Raw genomic sequence first — 23422 nt, 5'->3', positions numbered from 1 at the left:
GCAGCTCCAGGTGGCTATGGTTTGCCATTCTTGGTCAATGGGAGCTGCAGGAAATGGTAGCCCAGCCTGCACCTCTTCTTGCAGCTCCTGTTGGCCAGGAATGGTATACTGCAGCCACTGGCAGCTGCGAACGGCTATGTCTGCGGATGCTCAGGTAATCAAAGCATCTTGTAGCCAGCTAGTGGCTTACCATTACAAGCTATGATCCAAAGTTTGAAAAGTCCTGATCTAAAAGAAGCCATATCAAGACAAAGAAGATAAAACCTCCCTCTTGGAAGCAGGAATAGTGCTTCATACCCAAGAGACCTTGTAAAGTTAAAAGAAACTTAATTGCAAGCTGCATTGTTTCAGAGAAATCTTACTAAATAGAAGGAGAAGTGTACAGCTAAGGAAGAACAAGGTGGGCAATAGGAGCTGTTCTAAATTGTGAACAAGAATACACTATGATTTTATATACTACTCTGCTATATATAAATGACAGTTCCTCTGGAATTGGTGTTGCACCATGCTGGTAGTCTCATACTCTACTAGGATTTTAAATCTATTTTATATATATATTATTTTAAGTAAGGAAATAAAATAAGGCAGTGAGCTGTTAAACTCGAACAGCCAAATGCAATCACATGCTGATCCTCAAACTTCTCTAAGGCTTTTATTTGACACTAATAAAAACTACTAACCATGGAGATGTTGCAATATCTCTGTGCATCTTGCTTCAGTGTAGCCAGCTACATGGAAGGGGGTCATTTTTGAGTCCGGAAAACTAGATCATGGATGACCTGGCTCTTGCTATTGCATTCTCTCCATGAACTGTTTCCCCCCATATCTTTCCTCCAGCATTAAAGTCTTCAAATATTGGGTCTGACTCCACACTCTCCCATCCCCACCCCTCAGCCAGAAGAGCAATGGTAAGGGGAGAATTATTTAAGCAGCCCTCTGAAATATAACCACAGGACAGAATAGTTGGGTTTTGAACAACACTGCCTGTATATCAAATGGGACAGTACAGAAGCAGAGACTGTGCCACTTTTCCTGTGCTGCCAGGACACATGGAACATTATCTGGACAGAGAGTTAGTCTCTTGTATATCAGGATAGGGTTCGATGCAAGTCAGAACATTGGGATTTCCTCCCTGCTTGCAGAATATGCCACAGTTACAGGGCTTATAGGTCTTCTAGAAAAACAAAATCATTGAGAATAAATTCACACACGCACCCCAATGTTGGGAAGCAATGATTAATCAGAAAGGATGATTTCTTCAGGAGGCAGAAATCCCATCAACCCCTGCATACTCCTTGCAAGGACAGATAAGACACAAATCAACAGGGGGCTCATTCTTCCTGCTGCAAAAACTCAGGAAGCAGGAGGCAGTAGAAAAATATTGTTTGGATTTTGGGACTTCTCAGGCAGCCCAGCATAGTTTCCTGGCAGCTCAGTTTATGCAGCAGTATAGTGACCTCAATGGAGAGGAATCTTCTTCCTGTGTGGCATCCCATGGGTGCCTGTCAGGACTCATCAGCACACAGGTCTAGTGACATGAGAAGCTCAGTAGAGGCACCAGGACATGCACCGATTTGCTGTGCCTGGAGGCAGAACTGTACACTACAGTTCACAGGTCCTGTCTTCCCTGATTAGCCTCTTGATTCCAGGTGAGCATGCGGAACAGCAGAGCCCCCTAGATAATCTGCAAGTTCTAAGTCGTTAATGGGTGTTTGTCTGGTGGAAACAAACTCCAATGTCATGATCTGTATACTAAAGCCATGGACATCACGTGGTTTACATCAACGAATGCCAAAAACCACACAAACTAATGAGCGCTGAAACCAGTCAAGATAAGAAACGCAGACATCTGCAGCAGACTTGGTGAAAGGGGGTTAATATGAATGATTTATATGGCATAATCTCGTTCAGATTGCTACTAGGAATTGTTCACTTTTATTGACCCCAGCACAGTCTATGCATTCCAGACAGGCATGTTAACAATGCTGAGTAGGCCGAACAAAGCTAAATGAGCCATCATAGAAGGGTCTCACTTTCTGATGGCAGTTCTGAACCATGCTGCCTAGTTATGTTTTCCCAGAACTCCTCTCTATTAATATTCTCTCTTGCTACTACAGGCAGAACAGAACTGATCAGCTGCAAGTCCCTTTCAGGTGGAATTTGGCTACTTAGATAGCTCCATCCTTAAAGGCTCAGACCGGGATTGCCCAACGTTAGCAACAAGGTGCTGCTAGGGTTGCCAGGTGTCCAGTTTTGATCCAGACAGTCCAGTATTTGAGCTTTCTGTTCAGGAAACAAATTGAGAAAATATAAATGTCTGGTATTTTCTAGATAAGATGTAATATCAGGTGTGTCTGATATTTTTGTTGAAACCATCTGGCAACCCTACGTGCTGCCTTGATGTGCAGGATGAGCAGCAACTTGGTATCTTTTAAATGACAGGGTACGTCTAGACTACATGCCTCTAGACTACATGCCTCTGGTGCCAAGTGCTCGGGGCTGGCTCCAGGCGCATGGGGAGCGCCGGCCCTGGGTGCTTGGGGGAGGAGGGGGCGCCGACCCCGGCCCCCGGTGCTTGGAGGAGGGGGGGGCGCCGGCCCCGGGCTCACGGAGCTTGCGGGGGAGGGGGCGCTGGCCCCGGGTGCGCGGCGCTGGGGGGGGAGGGGGCGCCGGCCCTGGGTGCTTGGAGGAGGGGGGGGCGCCGGCCCCGGGCACACGGAGCTTGGGGGGGAGGGGTCGCCAGCCCCGGGCGCGCGGCCCTTGGAGGTGGTCCCGGGCACTTGGAGGAGCGGTGGGGGGCGCCGGCTATGGAGGGGGGGGTGCGCAGCTATGGAGGGGCCCCGCCTCCGTCCCCGCCCCCTGGCGCCCGGCGGGCGAACGGCCACGCCCCCTGGCGCCCGGCAACCTCCACAGGTTGGGGACCACTGGTCTAGACATACCCTTAGAAAAAAGAAAGAAACGGGGATTCAGGGAAGACATTTTCAGCTGGTGGAGAGCATGAATGGTATAATCCACCAGGAAACCAGTAAGTAGCTTTCAGAAATAACTTGCCATATTTCTGGAGCGAAATGAAACAGAAACACACAGCAACACAGGAAGAGGCTGGATCTGACATAGACTGAAACAGGAAAAGCTCAACAGACATTTTGGGATCCTCAGAATTCTTCTCTTACCATTCTCCAAGCGCTTCCAGGCAACGCATACGTCCCAACATCAGCTCAGGATCATCCTTGTTTGTGTCCATCTTCTTGTCGTAGGCTACAAGGGCATCCTCCCACTCATGGAGCTTCTCGTACCAGGTAGCTTGGATTTCCTAGAGAGTGGCAAAATGATTAGGGGGCTGGAGCATATAAGTTATGAGGAGAGGCTGAGGGAGTTGGGTCTGTTTAGTCTGCAGAAGCGAAAAGTGAGGGGGGATTTGATAGCAGCCTTCAACTTCCTGAAGGGAGGTTCCAAAGAGGATGGAGAGAGGCTGTTCTCAGTAGTGACAGATGACAGAACAAGGAGCAATGGTTTCAAGTTGTGGTGGGAGAGGTCCAGGTTGGATATTAGGAAAAACCATTTCACTAGGAGGGTAGTAAAGCACTGGAATGGGTTACCTAGGGAAGTAGAGGAGTCTCCATCCCTAGAGATGTTTAAGTCTCAGCTTGACACAGGCCTGGCCGGGTTGATTTAGTTGGGATTAGTCCTGCCTAGAGCAGGGGGCTGGACTTGATGACCTTCTGAGGTCTCTTTCAACTCTATGGTTCTATGATTCCATCAATCAGAGGAAGCCTCAGAGCTAACATCCACATCCATGTCCTCTCCCATGACTGCTACTGTAAGCCTTTTCTGGAATATGCTGGCCACTTGAAATTGAAAAAAATCTACACCCAGTCTCCCAATGAATACTGATTCTTGTTGATAGTAACAAAGAGGTTCTTCAGAAGGTCAGATATTAACCAGTCTTCATTTTTTAGGTCAATTAATTGGAACCTGGAAATATGCTCATCTTTACTCCCTTTACCTGTGCTGTTAGTTTAATAGCACTGGAGGACTTAGATCAGTGATACTGAGGGCAGGCCTATACTAAAGCTGGAAGGACGGCTGAAGGTATGCAACTTCAACTACGTAAATAATGTAGCTGGAGTCAATGTACCTTAAGCCGAGTTTTGGTGCCATTCCCACAGCAGGAGGGCAATGGAAGAAACACTCCTGTCAACTTCACTTACTCCTCACAGTTGCGAGGAGTGCCGCAGTCGATAGAAGCACCATTAGTGTTCGATTTAGCAGGTCTTTATTAGACCTGCTAAATCAAATGCCAGAGGATTGACCGCTGCAGTGTTGATCTCCGCAGCAGTGAAGATAAGCTCTGAGACCATGGCTTCACACGCTGCAAGTGGGACCCCTGTGGATTTTTGCAGCACATGATATTAAAACACTGTGTGATGTAATTAAATTATTAGCCAAGCAGGATGTTCCTACTATGTTATTAGCCAATTAAGTTATCAATTTGCAGGAACTTATTAACTTATTTACTGTGAGAATAATATGTAAAATAATATATATAATTTAAACATTTCCCTGTCATACAGAACATAATACTACGGTAAATGAAGCAATGAATTCACACTACTGTGGCTCCTTTGGGTCATGCCGATCGCTAATTTGGCTCCTGAATCATTGAGGACTGAATATCACTGACATAGATGCATGGATATACAGGAGAGTTTCCATGTCCTAGGTAGTTGGAATTGAACCTATTTTGAGTACATAAGTTACACTTCATTGTGTTTATTGTGGTTGGTAAACTGAGATCCAGTTGCTCACTAGCCGGGGAAAGGGGAAGAGCAAGAAGTACAGGTACTGAATATACACACATGGCAGCAGCAGTGCCAAGTGAGAATTTTGCATACACAAGAGCCCACTGTGATGTTTGAATATATACCGTTGTCCAGATTTGCTCCCACCACCAGAAGAAACTGGATGCAGGATGTTTATCAGCAAACCTAGCTACAGAGATCTAAATAGCCATGTCTATGGGTGGTTAAAATACTTGCAGAGATTTCCTAACAAGACCATCAAAGACATTTAGTCTCTGATTTGCAGATTCAAACCTAAAATGTTCCTCTCCTTCTAAAGATTCAAGCTTGCTGTTTGTCCAGCTCTGCTCATTACATCCATTTTGAATATCAGCACAACTCCTCTATGACAGATGGAAGCTCATTCTGTGCAAGAGAGGGAACTGTAATCCTAAAAAGCTAGCAAACCTGCAAGACAGGAGCTAAATGCATTTGGTATATCAGAGGGATGAATTCCAGGTTTTCTTCCCACTGATTTCTACTGAAATACTAATATGAATGTTTTGGCGAGTGGGCAGAGGGGAGCTATACTTCAAAAATACCCGTCTATCATCATTTCACATGGATGAATTTAAGCAGGAACTCTGGACTCAAGGATGAAGAAGCTAGCCACACAATCTACAACTGTGCAGATTGCAGCTGGACTGGAGCTGGGCCATTTCGCAGCAGGGGAAGATTCTTGAGTGATGGTCTGGTCTAACCTCTACCCTTAAGGAGAAAAATTGTGGTTTGCAGCACAGGCTGTAGAAATAAACCAACTGGAGATCATTATCTGCTGCATAAACCTTTCTTCAACCTCTTGATTCTTTATGGATTTTAATTTTCAGGAAATAAGTCTGCTTTGAATTCCTTGAGATTTTTTCCACACCGGACTCCCTGCCAATGTTCTTTTCTGCTCAGCCCTTGGCAGCTTTTGTTCTGGCATATGCCAAAATGGATTTTTTTTTTACATTCATGTGGGCTATGAATAGGGTAAACTAAACATTGCACTTCAGTGCCCTCCACGTGAGACACCTTGTCCTAGTCTGCTCTGGGTCTCTCACTCTCCAACTACAACCGACTTCTTCAAACCCCATTAAAGAGCAAGAGGGAACCTTTTCTCTAGATGGGGATGTTTAAAGAACGTTCATGTGAAATGTCCTCTTCACTACCTCCTCTCACCCCTAATCTTGAGCACTCAGGCCCACCCAGTTCTTTTCTAGAGATTTTGATTACAATGTCATCATGGAATGAGGCAAACTGGGGCCCCACAAAGCGGGTAGTTTCCCCACAAAGTGGATACTTCAGGAAACAGCATCAGCTGTTAGGACATTCTAGAAATCAGTTTTCCTCCCACACAGGGCCTCTTTTCCAACCTAAGGCCAAACTTTACATAGCACCTCCAAAACAGCTCAGCCTGAATCCATCCCCTCTGTGCTGTGCTCAGACCTGACCTGTATCCACATTCCCAATAGTCCCCACTAGAGGGGTCTGTTTAAAAGGGGAACACTGTCCATTGAATTTCTGCTGCTGCTTCCCCTTTTGCCAAGAAAAGTTTCTTTTCAGATTTCTTCCTCTACCCCAGACCAGAATGGTGCAGGGGAGATTCCTGAATGCAAGTGAATTGGAGTGTGGGGTATGTGCGTGCGAATGTTTTTTAAATAAGTTAGAAATACTAAGTAAACTACTGTGCAAATACAGAAAGGTCTGGAAGCGTCATTTACTTATTTCAGCAAGTGTGCAAATAGACTGACAGACTGATTGATCTGCTTGTTTGAAGGTCCATTATCAAGATGCATCAGCTATTGGGTGTTTACTTGGGTGAAGGAAGGGTTAGAAGCACAACCCGATTTAAAATCTCTCTAGGTACTTATGTGGCCCCGTCACTGGAGTAGCTGAGTGCCTACCGAAAATGTAATAATACAAACATCATCATCTCCATTCTGCCTCAGATACAGACATCCAATAAAATGGATTGTTACTCAGAGTTGCTGAGCACCCACAATTTCTGCAGCTACATAAGGTGAGTTCTTGTGAAAGTCAGGTCTTTTGCATAGGTGCCTACGTATGGATTTAAGTGCCTCATTTTAGTTACACAAGCTTGACCACTTTAGCGTTAACCTTCACGCTGTAGGTTAGCACTTTTCCATTTAGCCATTAGATCAAGCCCATTTGCATACATGGGAGAGAGTTCAGACTGGAGCTTTGCCTAAGGTAGCACTTTGATTGGTATCTGGCCAGGCCGAGCCCACAGTACGTGCAACCCCAAGTTTCACCTGAATCATCTGAACTTCCAAATATAGAAGGCTGTAAATGCAGCCTAAGAGAGTGACTACCATCTCTATGGGATGTGTATACTCTCATTTCTGCTTTTGGTGATGAGTATTTAAAAAATATGAGCCAGAATAGACCAGGATTTCTGGCAAAGAGCTTCACAATGAGAGTGTGCTGGACTAATTCAGTACACTAGACCGCAGTCGACTCTCCTTTCCTCTCCCCCTGTGCTGGACAATCATATCTGTAGTCAACTACCGACCTGACAGATATCCTGTTTTCTAACCAATCACTTCTGGCATTTCATTAAAACATGTCAGGACAAGCAGAGAGAGAGAGAGAACCTCAGGCTACTATTCAGAGATTTATTATGCTTTAAAGCAAGACTCATGAGAATTGAAGGACGTTCTCCTGCCCACACACCCAACTCAACGACTCAAGAGTGAGCCGCACAGTTCAGAGTAGTCATGACAGCAAGTCTCCATGTAGGTTACAAAACATTTGGAAAAGTGAATTTGATGCTTTTATAATAGCACCCTTTATTCAAACAGTGATTTACTTGTGAGGAAGAAGCCAAGGAAGTTTTCCCGTCTAAATATTCCATAGCTCCCAGCTACTAGTAGGTTTCCTGCCTAATCTTGTTCCTTTTAATTTCCTGGAGCTTACATTAACCTTTGATAAATATACTACTGTTGTTAATTTACCTTGGTCTGGAGCTTTGATACTTACACGTGGCTTCCCTTGCTATAGGAATTTCACAGACAGGCCAGAACCTTTAGATCATCTGTCTGACCTCCAATATAAAACAGGCCTTTAGATTTCACCCATTTACCCCACCTTTGAACCCAATCATTTTCATATACTGCTGCATCCTAATAGTTCCAAAGTGCTTTTTGCGTTATAAGCACTTTTTAACAAAATAGTATCACTCCACCTGTCACTGAAATATAGCAGCCTTTGGAGTGGCACACAGCAGCTGATTAACAAAGCGTGGCAACACTAAATGAGTATTTAGGACTGGAGTGAACTGAAGCTGCACACTGAAGGAGTCACATTTACAGGGACATGAGCTAAAGCTATTTTACAGTAAAGAGCAGAAATATGGTCATGGAGGAAAAACTGAAAACATGGAGATACTCTGGAACAGGACTATCCAAACATCTAGACAGAGACTTACCAGCTCTCCAAAGTGCTTCATGGCATACTCAAGCACCCCAGCAGCTGCCTCGGGCTGTTGCAGCTTATTGTTAATGCTAGAAAGGAAAAAAAGAACATTTAGTGTAGTCTCTGATGTTTCAAGAACATAAGAACAGATATACTGGGTCAGACCGAAGATCCATCTAGCCCAGTATCCTGTCTGCCGACAGTGCCCAATACCAGATATCCCAGAAGGAGGGAACACAACAGGTAATCCTCATGCGATTCCTCTCCTGTCACCCATTTCCAGACAAATAAAGACTAGGGACACCATTCCTACCCATCCTGGTTAATAGCCATTCATGGACCTAACCTCCATGAATCTATCTAGCTCTTTTTTGAACCTTGTTAAAGTCCTAGGCTTCACCACATCCTCCGGCAAGGGGTCCCACAGGTTGACTGTGCACCGAGTGAAGAAAAACTTCCTTTCAATTTGTTTTAAACCTGCTGCCTATTAATTTCATTTGGTGACCCCTAGTTCTTATATTGTGGGAATAAGTAAATAGCTTTTCCTTATTCACTTTTTCCACACCAGTCATGATTTTATAGACCTCTATCATATCCCCTCTTAGGCTACGTCTAAACTACACCTCTGTCGGCAGAGGGATGTAAATTAGACATATTGAAAGTGCAAATGAAGCCGGAATTTAAATATCTCGTGCTTCATTTGCATAATGGCAGCTGCTGCTTTTGTTCGAAATGGGGCTTTTCAGAAAAAAACGGCAGTTTAGATGAGGCATTTTCGACAGAAATGCCCCGTTTTGAAAGATCCGTGTACTCCTCATTTTGTCCTTCAAAAATGAGTACAGAATCTTTTGAAACAGGGCATTTCTGTCGAAAGTGCCCCATCTAAACTGCTGGTTTTTTTTTGGAAAATCCTCGTTTCTAAAAAAAAGCGGCAGCCACCATTATGCAAATGAAGCATGGGATATTTAAATCTTGGCTTCATTTGCACTTTCGATACTTCTTATTTACATCCCTCTGTCAACAGAGGTGTGTAGTTTAGACGTCGCCTTAGTCTCCTTTTTTCTAAGATGAAAAGTCCAAGTCTTTTTAATCTCTCTTCATATGGGTCCCATTCCAAACCCGTAATCATTTTTATTGCCCTTTTCTGAACCTTTTCCAATGCCAATATATCTTTTTTGAAATGAGGCAACCACATCTGTACCACAACCACAGCAGTATTCAAGATGTGGACGTACCATTGTTTTATATACTCCTCCTCATTGCAGGAAGAGTAATGGTAGTCCAAATTAGGGGCTTTAGTTCAAACTACCTAGCCCATGCTATGTATAGCTGCAGGCACGGAGTTCGAACTACCGGGCATTTAAAAATGGCGGCGCCCGGGAACATGCAAATAAAGCCCGGGATATTTTAATCCTGGGCTTCATTTGCAAGTTCGAATGACTACATTAGCCACCCTAGTTCGAACTAGGGTAGCTAGTGTAGACATACCCCTAGAGACTAACAGATTTATTTGGGCATAAGCTTTTGTGGGTCAAACCCACTTCATTACAGGAGAACAAACTGAGTCAATTACATTTATTGATAGAGCATCCCACTTTCTCAAAAGCTTCTTGAGTTGCTGAAAGTAACAGGTATTGGAATGTGTAAGAGACATTTTAACACCATGTACACAAACCAGAAAATAGGCATAGCACAAACAATATACACAGCATCAAGGTCCCTTAGCAAGTGGCCATTGCATAACACCGCTGGTTCACAACAGGGCTAACATTTCTCAGGTCATCCTCTCAAGACTCATAACTCCACAGAATTTAGACTCTTTGCTTTGCACCTAAACAACACAACGGGGCTGCACTGGTTGGGAATAGCCATAGTAATTCTGTCACTCACTCCCTTCTCTGCAAAAGTTCCATTCTCTCCCTTCTCCACGCAGAAGGAGTCCCATGTAAGCTTGCAGCTTGTATGCTGAGACCCTAACCCCCACTCCAACAGCAGGCCTAGCGGAGAGGAGACTGATTACTGCCCTTCCTCAAATGCAAACGGAGGTGGACTCATGATCCCAGTGCTTCCCCATCACCTAGGGCATCACATTTGGCCCATCAGGATTCTATGTGCGGCCTGCAAGACATTTTGTTTATCGTTGGTCATGCACAGCATTGCCAGATTCTGCTGGTTTCTGTCCATGGATTGCACAAAACACTGACTGTAAGAGCCGTGCACTCCATTTGTATCCAATCAACACACTGCTACAGTTCAAGTGTCACTCCCCGCAAATTCGAAGTACGCAAGTGCAGTTAGTAAAATTATCTTATTCCGGGAAACCATCTCACAGCCCACTGACATGAAAAAGGGCCACACACTAGTCTAGGTTACCCATTGCTGACATAGGGGGTTAAGACTGGTCCTGGACTGCAGAGCTCTGAATTCCATTCATTACATGCAAGGTATTGGCAGTTCTCAGCAGGCCAGATGGCATCTATGACTGGAGATGAACCCACTGAATAACACTGTGACATGCAGGTATAAGTCTTCATGGTTACATTCACTAGAACCTCTTGTGTAACTGTCATACAACTAATGATGAGCCCTTTTGGCTTTTGAACATCACGAGATTGCACTGAGCGATGTTTTAAAATTTAATTTTGACACTTTTGATGGATTTCTCTGTAATGGATATGAGGCCTGTCTAAAATAGGTCAAATCAGATAAAAACAAATGGATAGGAAACACCCAGAGATCCACAATGCTCAATCGGAAGACATGCTGATGACCTCTGGGATTGGCTGATGTGCACAAGAGCTTACTGTAGGGGTCTGATCAGACAACACACCTGTGCCATAAAATTTATTTCAGTAAGACTGGGAATTAGCAAAATTATAACCACCATGAGAGAGGGACGGAAGAGAAGAACAGGTTTTCCAATAACTATTGCCACATATTCAGAACAGGGAAGTTGTATTTGAAATGAGCTGTCCTCCCTCATTGTCCAAGATAACTGCCCATATTTTTAATTCTGCTGCTGTCCTTTTTAGCTACCAATTGCCCAATTTTCCATGGCAGAGGAACGTGACTGAAGTCACAAACAAAAGGAAACGCTGTAGAGACTAAAAGTCAGTGCTAGTGTTCACAGCTGCTTAACTGCAGTTTTCACTACTGGTGAAACTCAACTAAGCTCCTATTCCACTAACAATAAGAGACAGAGGCACAAATAAATATACAGTAAAACTCCATTAGTTCGGCATCCAATGCTCCGGGACTCCTGATGGTCCGGCACCATCAGGAACCCGGAAGTGCTGGGGCAGCCGGACAGGCTTCCCCCATTCAGCTGCTGCTGAAACTGACCAGCAGCTGAATCGGGGAAGCTGGGAGCACAGCAGCTGGGGTGCTGCCTGGTTGGTCTCGTAGCACTGCCCCTTGGGGCTGCGGGACCAACCCAGCAGTACCCCAGCTGCTCTTGGGGACACCTGGGGCAGAGCAGCTGGAGTGCTGCCAGGTTGGTCCCGCAGCGCCAAAAGACGGCGCTGCGGGACCAACCCAGCAGGACCCCAGCTGCTCTGCCCCAGGGGTCTCCGATTCAGCCGCTGCTGAAACAGATCAGCAGCTGATTCCAGGAAGCCGGGGGCAGAGCTGCTCTAACCGGGGCTTCCTGGAATTAGCCGCTGATCTGTTTCAGCAGCAGCTGACTTGGGGACCCCTGGGACAGAGCAGCTGGGGTTCTGCCAGGTTGGACCCGCAGCGCCGAGGGGCGGCGCTACGGGACCAACCCGGAAGCACCCCAGCTGCTTTGCCCCAGGCGTCGGGATTCAGCCGCTGCTGAAACTGACCAGCAGCGTCAGTTTCACCAGCAGGCTGAATCCGGACGCCTGGGGCAGAGCAGCTGGGGTGCTGCGGGGTTGGTCCCATAGTGCCGCCCCTCGGCGCTGCGGGACCAACCCGGCAGCACCCCAGCTGCTCTATTGCAGGCATCCCAGATTCAGCTGCTGCTGAAACTGACCAGCAGCGGCTGAATCAGTGACGCCTGGGGCAGAGCCGGACTATCGTAAGGGGGGGCTATGAAGGGTCTGGGGTGGCATCCCCTCCCACCCTACTCCAGACCCCTCATAGCCGCCCCTTCTGATAGTCCGGCATATCTGATAATCCGGCACCCCCGGGTCCTAAAAGTGCCGGATTATCGGAAGTTTACTGTAGCTGTGTGCATTTTTATATAAAACAATACATTTGTAATCAACATGACCATGGTATTGCAAGGCTAGGGTATCACTGAGTACATGTGATTTCTAGAGGAAATTCTGCTCCATCTGTAAAAAATCACAGCAATGAATGCTGGAAAGGACTTCTGGATTCTTTTTTGCTATATCTAGTTCCCAGTCCACCACTTTTTCCTTTTGATGCCACTAGATTTAGGGATTCAAATGAGATTTAGCACCGTGACCAGCAAGAGACTTAAGCACGACTTGTGTTTCTGCTTGCATATTCCATTTCTTCATTTTAATTTCCTCTGATTCATTCTGCCTTAATCTAGGACTTCCTTACTGGCCCCTTTCCTCTTGTCCTCCTCCACATATTCCAGAGCCTCGTGCCATTAAGTACCAGCTGCAGATATTCAGAGTTCCTGAGTGATTGCGGCTTTTTTTTTTAAATCCGGGACCAACATCCCCTAAAAGGAACTGGATTAGAGATTCGTCCCAAAGCATAATCTGGGAGAAATAATGCTATCATGGGTGCACCCTAATTTACAGGTTTTAGTGCTAGCTTGGTTAAATAGGCTGTTGCCATTGCAAATACACGATATTTTCAACTCCATGGCTTCTTTAAGCCTTTATCTTCTTTTCATTCATAGGCTTTCAAGAGCATGATAAAATGAGTAGTCCTGTGGCACCTTAGAGACTAACAAAAATATATAGGATCATGAGCTTTTGTGGGTAAAGCCCACTTCATCAGATGAGTTGGAGTGGAAAGAATAGAATCCAAGATATATAAACAGCAAGGGTATGGTCTACACTACAGTGTTATTTCAAAATATCTTATAAATATCTTATTTCGAAATAATGCGTCTACACACAAAATGCATTTCGAAATAGCCACTGAATGGACTCTGAATCGCATTTAAGGCTGGCTGGAACCAGTTCCAGCAGGGCACCAAGTCAGGACTTACTGCTGCCTGAGGCGATCTGAGGTCTGTGCTTAAAGGCCGCCCCCCCGACAGTTCTCAGGTTTCCCTGCTTGCTTGTCTACCTCGATGAGGGACAGCAAAGCATTTTGTCTCTGCATGCTCTGGTCCCCCTCACTCGGGACACCACAACACTCTGCAACATGGAGCCAGAGCCACCCATGGGCACTCTGGTGCTTCTCTTGGTTGCTGTGAGCCTGGCTGCACTTTCTGCAGGCTGCCATCCGGGAGGTTCATTAGGGGGGCTGTCAATATCCAGGAGGCCCTGCGGGAGAGCTTTCACCCTGAGGAGCACTAAGAGCCTCCCTGGTCTGCTCCACCGGGGGCTTGTGCCTCATTCCCCCCTCACGTCCTTCCATTTACCCCTTCCTAGCACCCGTTCCTGATGTCAAATAAACATCATGAACTTCATGTATTTTCATGAACACAAACTCTCTTTATTTAACAAAACTGAGAGGGGGGATGGGAATGAAACTCTGGTGAGACTGGAGAAAGGAGGCAGAAGAGGAGAGAAGAGAGGGTGGGAAAGGGGAGGGGGAAACCTGGGAGGAGGGAGCTGGAAGGGGGAAGCAAGGGGAAGAACGGGGAGGGGAAGCTCAGGGTTGGGACTCTCGCCAAACCAACTTGATTTTCATGCAAACCTGCTCCTGGGTTCGCATGTGGCCTTTGGTGGCCAGGCTGGCAGCTATCCTGCCCTAGATGGCTGCGTTCCTCCATCTAGTGCGGAGATCATGGATGTTGGGGGCATCCCCCCAAACCTGAATAAAGTCCATGATCTCCACACTGGACCAGGAAGGTGTTCACCTTCTCCGGGCCCTGTCAGGCTCCTGGGAGCTGGCAGACTGCTCTTGGGAAGCTGTGGAGGGCTGGCTGCTGGTGGCTTGCTGGCTCATGTTTTGGGGCCACTGGGTCAGGGGCAGTGACTGCTGGCTCTGGGCTGGCAGGCTTGGAGCTGAGCTGGCACAGGCACTGTGGCCAGAGTCTACCCCTTTAAGGGCTCCAGGGAGAGGGAGAGGGAGAAGAGTGTTCTTGGTTGGAGTAGCCACCAGGGCACCCTCGGAAGGCTGGAGGCCCTCTATTTTGAAATAAGTGTCTATACAGCACTTATTTCGAAATAGCTATTTCGAATTTGGCGTTATTTCTCATAGAATGAGGTTTACCAAATTCGAAATAAGCGATCCGCTATTTTGAATTTATTTCAAAATAGCGGTTTGGCTGTGTAGAAGCTAAGAAAGTTATTTCGAAATAAGGGCTGTTATTTCGAAATAACTTTGCTGTGTAGACATACCCCAAGAGTAGTTACCTGTCAACTGTAGAACTCATGTTAATAAAGCTAATTAAGTGGGCTGAATGTGTCCCATTCATAGCTTTTGATGTAAAAATGCAAATGTCAAAGGCCTGGGAAATTGGCTTTGTAGTGTGTTAATCAATGTTTTTATTTAAGCCCCTAGGGTAACAGTGTCGAACTTGCAGATTAATTCCAGTTTATCAGTCTCTCTCTGTAACTGGGCAGTAACATTCCTTTGTAGAAGAATGCCTACTTTTAAATTAATGACTGAGTGTCCAAAAAGTAGCTATTCTCCTACAAAAGAATTTAATTGATAGGTAACTGCATTTTGTTGTTATATATATGCTGGATTCTGGTTTTTTGTTTTTGTTTTTTGCAGTGGACCCCAATCCTCACTCCTGCTCTAAGTCATACATAGACTTGGGAAGATATATGGATATTAACTACTAAAGAGCCATTGGAAACACCTGGACTTCAATAATAAAATACAATATAAGAGCTCATCTGATCTGCAGCAGGGGGCTTGTGTTTTGGTTGTGGACTTGTTCTCTTGCAGTATTTATGTACAAAAATACATACCCTGGTTTGATTTCAGTGGCAGAAAGATTGAGACTAGATTATATAGCATTCATGGTTATAGATGAAGCCCACTGCACACTAGCACCTCGGAGGGCCCAAGCTAGTAGGTATTGTATGCTCCAGCTTTGCAGTGGGGTAGAAGGGGGGGGGGGGGGGGAGCCGGAGTGCCAGCTGGGCTCCCCAATGCTGGAGGGGGCCCTGAGCCTCGGGGGCTGGATCCAGGCAAGCTGGGGGCCACATCTGACCTCCGAGGTTCCCTACCCCTGATTCAGAGTTTCATTGTCCATGCATGTAGTCTGCTTACATCACAACCCTTAATCTGGATGCATCACGCATATCATCTTGTTTTCCTATACAATGAGAACTGCGCACCCTTTGGGGCACACAGAACCCAACTACAAGGGTACACAGGGCTCTCTACAATCAGGTCAGACTGTTTGTGCCACAGTCTAGCCTTATAAAGCTGACTCAAAGACACTACAAAAGTGGTGAGGAAGACAGGGCCTGGAATGTTTCGTGGCGTTGCATGCTTGGGATGGGAAGATTCACACCCCTAGCCCCCACTTTTCCAAAATGCCGTTAAATGGGCAACAGAGAGAAATAGGTACAAGTTTAATTCATGCCTGCTCTACAGAGACCCAGCTTTGTGTCTGAGAGGTAACAGACAATGGTGCTTTATTCCTTCCTACCATAGCACAGGGGGAAAACACCCAGGAAACCATGAGGCTGGCTCCTGGTGGATTTTTTTGTTTGTTTTTTTAAATTCACTACATAGCCGCCTCCTGTGGGGCTTCTGGAGGCCCAAATGGTTCAAGGCCCTCCCTTTCTATTGCAGTGACCTGAAAGGGAAACACTGCAACATAAAACACTTGAAATGGATATTTTGGTTCCATGAATGAGATGGTCACCCACAACTTGTCCCATTCCAATTTAAGTCACTGCAAGGCAAGGGATGGGAGATATGATCCTGATTATCCCTCATCGAGTGCATTTAATACTTTAAAGAATTCAGAAGGGTACTAATCATGATTAACACAAATAACCAGGAAAGGACTTTTGGGTTCTTTTTCTTGAAAGTCGCTGATTTCCGCTATGGCAAGTCAGAATTTGTCAGTTAAACTAGCTAAAAAAATCGAGATCTTGATACTTAACCTGCTTCACAGGCATGTCATGAGATTTATTGAATTAATGGTTGTGAAATGCTTTGGCTGCTTTTCAAGACACCAGAAGAAAAGTGAAATATTAGTATAATGTTTCCATGCACTCTTGATTTAGTTCTTCACCTGTGACTCTTCCCAGCCTGGTTAAACTTCCTTGATACAGTTCAGATACTTAAGGAGTGCACCAGATAGAACAGAATGAATGCTTGAGAACAAAAAAGGAAGATGAGCTCAAAATGCACTAAGTGGAACCAAACTCCATTGGGCTAAGAATGCACAGCCAATCACACTTTCCATAGTTAGTCACCAAGGCAGGACAAGATTAGGAATATCCCTGCTTCTCAGTGGTGGCAATCAAAGAACATACCGCCTCCACACTTCCCAAGCAGGAGCTAGTCAGTGCTGCATCATAAAAGTGATAAATGTCCGTCACATTTCATAGCCCGATGATTTAGAGAGCCATTGGCAGACACATCACTCCCCACATGTCTGACAGTTAATTACTTCCAACTTTATCTTTCTTGTCAACGCTTGCTGACAAATTGGCCATTATCTTTTATTCTTTAGCAATTAGCAGAGCTCGTTCACTGACAGAGCCTGGTACTTTTTTATGGGCACGTTTCCTTTGCTGTCCAGAATAGAATGATATGTTCTGCACTCCAGACAAGCCTTAACAAGGCACAATTTGCAGGAGAGGTGGGGGAGGGAGGGAAGACCTTGATTTAAAAGTGAAGCTGCTGTATCTATAGCTTTGCAGCTGTCAGTCAGGAAAACTTCTCTTTCATGATAGAAATTCTGGCCCAGGTACTAAACAAACAAGGGATAAAATGGGTGGTATTTAAAAGAGAATGTGTCAGTCCAACCCAGATAATTCCTTTTTTATTCACCCTCCAGGGAGTTCTGGAATGCACTGAGGAAGGTGCTCAGGCATGTGAGTCTACATTGGAGGTTCACCTGGCAGGAAAAATAGAGAGGCAACCCTCTGGGTCCTTCTCCCACAATTGCCCTGATGTAGACCATCCTTCCCCCTGTTCCATCCCTCTGTCCCGGGGTCACTTCCTACAGACACTGGTATGGGAGGGGGGGTGATGGTCTAACTGAAACAGCTCTAAAAGCTGGCATCACAGTGAACATTCAGAATCCAGACTATTGGCATGGGCAGCCCAGGAACATTAGTCATGAACTAAAAACACAAAAGCCTATTATTTAAACAAGACAAGAGGTTCATACGTGGAGACTTTCTATTCTCTCTCTGTGTGTTATCCATTGCACAAGAGATGGCAATCCCCCCCCCCCCCCAGACTCCAAAAATATTGCATTATTTGTTCACTTTTTTTTTTTAAACAAGCATTTTCTGCCATAAGAATTAGTGCAATGAGAAATCCCTAAATCCAACCTTTGTGCTCAGTTGGCAAAATCTACTAACCATTTGTTCAAAAAACAAAGTCAGATCTGATTCTGATTATTCTGGATGAGCAAACAGGAAAATAAGCTAGAGGAGGGAACGGTTCACTTTCCAAAAACACCTTCAACTATTCGCTATCTGCAAAGGGAAAAAAGGTCAAAAATATTTTTAAATTGTATTTGTATTTGAATGATTCATAGGAGAACAAACAGGAGTCCTATGTACAATCAATTCTTGGCATTAAATAAAAGTCAGAAATATTACTTTGCAACATGTCCTTGGAATAATCCCCAATGAGGAGCTTAGCTCTGCTATTTCTTTCTTTGACTGTAGTGCCTGGAAGACCCAATCTGGATTAGGGTTCTGTTGTGCTAGGTGAAGTACTGATTTAGTCCCTACCCCAGAAAGACACTGACAAGCAGCCACCAAAGAGAAGGTGAAAGGGAGGTAGTCAAATAAATATATAATTTTTATACACAAATGAATGTCATGAAAGTAGATCCTTTCCTAAAATATCAACCTCCCTATCTGGCTCAGCCTACACAGCGTAAGTTTGCTCATACATTGTAGAAATTACAGCAGAGAAGTGGGTCTTTGGCAAGGACCCCCCTTCAGTTATGCACTCATAGACTCATAGACTTTAAGGTCAGAAGGGACCATTATGATCATCTAGTCTGACCCCCTGCACAGTGCAGGCCACAGAATCTCGCCCACCCCTCTTAGAATAATCCTCTCACCTATGTCTCAGATATTGAAGCCTTCCAATACTTTGAAGGCCCCAACATGCAGAGAGTCCTTCAGCTGTGATCTGTGCCCAATGCTACAGAGGAAGGCGAAAAACCTCCAGGGCCTCTGCCAATCTACCCTGGAGGAAAATTCCTTCCTGACCCCAAATATGGCGATCAGCTAAACCCTGAGCATGTGGGCAAGACTCACCAGCCAGACACCCAGAAAGTTCCCTATAGCAACTCCTATCATCCCTCCATTGACCTATTTCCAACTGGAAATGAATGGTCAATTAGTTACCAAGATCATGTTATTTCATCCAACCATCCCCTTATCATAGAATCAGAACTGGAAGAGACCTCAGAAGGTCGTCAAGTCCAGCCCTCCACTCTAGGCAGGACATTTGCACTGGAAAGAACAAATGTTTATAGCATTTGGAGAGGCTGGGTTGTACTGCAGGTGATGCAGGCTTCACCCAGAATTGCTGTCTGGCTCCTTGGATACGTCTCTTGTGAAAAAAATTGGTTACATGTGGATGTGCACCACCAGTTGAACACACATGCTGCCGGCTATGGGTAAAGGGGGCATTCTGCTAAACAGCTGGGTGGCATTTAAATCTCTCCTTGATGGCTGCCCAAGGGCTCATTTCACAGGGAACACTAGACAATGCTGTACTGAAAGAATGACCAAGAAGAGAACAAGGAGAGGACAGAGTTACAAAAGCCAAGAGAGGAAAGGATCTTAAAGCAGGTGTCCCTGGGTATCAAAAGCAGCAGAGGATTCAAGAAAGGTCAACATATAGTAAAGGTCCTGAGACTTACCCAGAAAAAGGTAACTGGGAAAGCTCAGTGAGATAGCAGCGTTTGTGGAGCAAACGGGACAGAAGCCAAGATGAAGTCAGTAGACAGGAACCTGAAGAACAGTTGAGCATGGTATGTCTGATGGATTCAGAAGTGAAAGCATAAAGGAAAAGGAATGGGTAGCTGGCAAGGCAGGTTGGGTTTAAATGCAAGTTTAATGAGGACTGGGGAGAGCAGAATAGCTTTGTATTTTGAAGGGAAGAGCTGTGCAATAGAAGTGAGGAACAAATGAGGCATTCAGGAGGTTTGGGGAAATACACTTGCTATATAAAGTACTGTTTATTTTATCACAATAGTGTCAGTAATCCATTCAGGATCAGGACCCCATTGTGGCAAGTGCCATACAGTCATGAAAACAATGGCCACTATCCCAAAGAGACTACCATCTAAGATGAGAAGTGACTCGTGAAGGGTAGGACAGAGGGATCCAATTTTTATAGATACACAACAGTTTAATTTTTAGATAAGTGTGTAATCTGGTCTCATCCACCTTCCAACTCATCATCAGCAATTTCTTGCAGATAATATGGCCAAGGTCGAGCTTGAGGAGAGAGCTGAAGAGCTAGCTGCTTATGGATAAATGCAAAAAGGAGAAACCAAGTTAGCGGGCAGCATGGAAGAAGGGACAAAGGCATTTGTATGAGAATCTGATTGAGCAGACATTTCCCACTACACGCTTCCATTGTTCCTCTTCAGAGGACAGAAGACTGCCGCACACTGAATGTGTTAATGACTTTCTGTTAAAGGTCACTTCAGTACAAATAGAGGGGTTTTTTAATCACAAAACTTCCGAGGCAGGAAAAACTCACATTAATGATGAGGGAGTGGGGATTCACTGGGAGTTTCTGAGCATAGCAAGTTTGCATATTATTCTCACGTGTACCTACAATAGGGGATTGTTTTTCATCCTTACTACGTATGATAAAAAATAAAACAAATCCCCACAACGCCTGGCTCCTGAGTTGCTCTGTGTCCTTTGTTAATCTGACAGGTGTAGTTTGAGTGATACAGGTTATAGTTCATATTATACTGCAGAGCATTCAATACACTGTTTCTTAAGAGTAATAAGCTCAAAGCACTCTGCTACTAAATCTTACATAGGTGAGTAGAAAATGCTGGTTTTTGTGTGTGTGTGTGGATAAAGGAGATTTTTTGCCCAATCCTGCTTGAGTCTGGGTTTCTTGTTTATTAGATGGATTTTGCCTTTTCTCCTCCCTTGGATTTAGTTTTCCCTCACTGATTACTGAAGGCATATTGACAGCTCATGAAATCACCATTACGGTAGCTGACTGGAATGTGTTTTCAAAGGGAAACGAGTCATTTAAAAACAGACACACACCTCTCTGGATATGAGCTCTTTTGAGGTTGGGGGGACAGGCTGTGCTTTTTCCTGGAAGTCCCACAATAACATTAAAAGCAGCTATATCACTTCCAAAGAGGGCAGTGTCAACACCTTCAAAATGTGTGTGAAAATTAATACCAATAGGGTATTTTCCTCCCCAAAGAGCAGCGACGTACTGCTCTTGCCCCTCTTCAGACAGGTCCAGAAGCCCTGAGGCACTTGCCATTAATTCATTGCTCAGACATAACCTTCTAAAATTCTATTACATTCTTAAGGAATTACAAGACTGTTTTCCAGTTATCGCTGCCTGGGACTGGACAGAAAATGAACAACGCTAAAGCATCCAGGCACACACAGAATCCTGAGGGACTAATGTTCCAGTCATGCAGAGCCATCAGTGGCTTTTAGTCAGTGTTGTGACTGGGATTCATAGCAATTTACTGGACTAGAATCAGGTGGATATTTTCCTTTCAGTTTCCAGAAAAAGATGATCTACAAAATCTTTCAGGATAAAAAAAGTGGGGAAATATCCCCCAAGACTGAAATGGTTTTGCTAGCCAACCTCAACACAGAGCAAATCCCTCATTTAGCCCTCCCCTCCAGAGGTGGTATCTTTACAGTCAAGGACACTATCAAAGGAAAACATAATACCATTATATAAATCCATGTTATGACCACAGCTTGAATACTGTGTGCAATTCTGATTGCCCCTCTCAAAAAAAAAAATCACTAGCAATATGGGACTATGCAGTTTACAAAAGACACAGTTGGAGGGAGGGGTGATGATAGAAGTCTATAAAATGACTGACGTGAAGAAAAAGCGTAGTTTACTCCCTCTACATAACACAAGAACGAGGTCTGAAATTAACAGACAGAAGGTTTAAAACAACATAAGAAAATATTTCTTTACACAATGACCAGTTTGTGAAATTTGTTGCCATGGGATATCAGAAAGGCCAGAAGTATAAATACATTAAAAAAAATAAAAGAATTGGATAAGTTTGTGGAGGACAGGTAATAACCTTAATGCCCTGGGATGTGACCCTATGCTCTGGTTGTCCTTAAATCTTTGACTGCCAGAAACTGGGACTGGACAACAACAAATGGATCACTCAACTGTCCTGTTCTGTTCTGTTCATTCCCTTTGAAAAATCTGAAACTAGCCACCCTGTCAGAAGACAGGATAAGGCTAGACAGATCATTGGTCTGACCCAGTATAGCTGTTCTTATGTCTTCACTCCAGGGAAAAAGATATATTCTTAATGCAACATGTCTTCACTAGGAATTAACCATGCAGTACAGAAGGCAGTTTGTAGTTTCCACACAAGTGAACAGGCAGGCACACCTTTTTTCGAAGAAGACAAAGGCAAATCCATCTTAAATTTGCATATACTCACACATTCAGTAGTGCATTCAACTTGGCAAAAGATTAGTGCCTCATACTCACTGCTTGTTGAAGTAAAACATTTTGCAAATAGATCTCTGAAATTAAGAGACTTCAAAAGAATCTAATGCTGGTTCACTTAAATTACAGAGAAAACTCCATTAGCAATAGACAGGTTTCTAGTCTACACTGTTCATCTTCAGTTGAAAAAAACCTCAAGTTTAACCCACTTCTCCTTCCTCCCTAACTTCCTCTGTATTGCAGGACCTGATTTGCTTTCAACATCCTGATTAAGCTGATAATATATATAATAATCTGCAATGCAATTTTATCAACTTCCAGTTACAAAATTAAAGTTTTTATTTTCAGGAGAGTTTGGCTACCATTCTGTATTTTCGTGAGGTTTTATTTGGGGAAGAAGAAGAAGAAGAAGAAAAAAAGATGCTGCTAATGTCCAAATTATCTTTTTTTTTTGGGGGGGGGGGGGGAAGAGGGTGAGGATTTCAACTTCTTGAAAAACAGATAAAAGAATATTTTAATCCTATACAATTTTTTAAACAAAAAAGGAGCTAGCTCCATTGTTAGCTGATTACAAGCATTATGAGGGGTAGATCAAAGCTGCAATATAAGACAGAGGGGCAGCTGGAAATTTAGATAACTCTTTTAAGGTAAGTTCTGCATTTTGGTTTAGTGTGAACATCTATGGAGTTTTTCTATTTCTTACGCTCTTCTCTCTCTCTCTCTCTGGTATCATTGTTGTCTTCTTGTCTGGATACAGATGGCAGTCCCCAGCAGGAACACAACTCGGCAAGACAAAGCAATGGAAGGGATTTGATAGACATTTTAAAAAAATGCTCTGATTGCTCTAATTTCCACAATCAGATTTAATATTTTATGTGGAAATCTAAGGCAGCAGTAGAAACCAATGTTTTTTAAAATGCAGATCAGTCAGTTTGCAACACTGGAAGAGTGTTCCAGTTGCCATGGTTCACAAAAATGTGGATCCATTTGTGGCCCAGGCTATAATCACAGAAAAGAATGAAAACTGAGGCTAATAAAAGTTATCAAGAAGTGATTTCACCGTATGTGGTCTGCATGCATAATCTTTAGCAGACAGGGTAAAGGCAACGAGTTTAGTAAAAAGTTTGGCACAGAAAATCATGGATGAGTCACGGTACATTTCGATAAAATCTCTAGTTTTAATCCACATTTCTGACTTGGCCTTGATTGTTCAAATGCCTTCTCTCCAC

The 23422-nt window shown here is 44.4% G+C and overlaps 1 protein-coding gene across 6 annotated transcripts in view; it reads right to left on the bottom strand.

Annotated features, from left to right (window-relative positions):
• MTOR (mechanistic target of rapamycin kinase) overlaps nucleotides 1-23422 on the bottom strand; it is a 126123-nt gene that overhangs the window by 42626 nt on the left and 60075 nt on the right. For all 6 annotated transcript variants that reach the window (XM_075906250.1, XM_075906253.1, XM_075906251.1 and 3 more), the window contains 2 exons: nucleotides 8272-8347; nucleotides 3174-3313 (listed from right to left, as the gene is read on the bottom strand). In XM_075906250.1, coding sequence (XP_075762365.1) covers nucleotides 3174-3313; nucleotides 8272-8347 — 216 coding nt within the window. The remainder of the gene's footprint in view (nucleotides 1-3173; nucleotides 3314-8271; nucleotides 8348-23422) is intronic.

This window comes from Pelodiscus sinensis, chromosome 23 (assembly GCF_049634645.1).
Source record: "Pelodiscus sinensis isolate JC-2024 chromosome 23, ASM4963464v1, whole genome shotgun sequence".
Lineage (NCBI taxonomy): Eukaryota > Metazoa > Chordata > Testudines > Trionychidae > Pelodiscus > Pelodiscus sinensis.
This window is presented reverse-complemented; position numbering and strand designations above follow the sequence as displayed.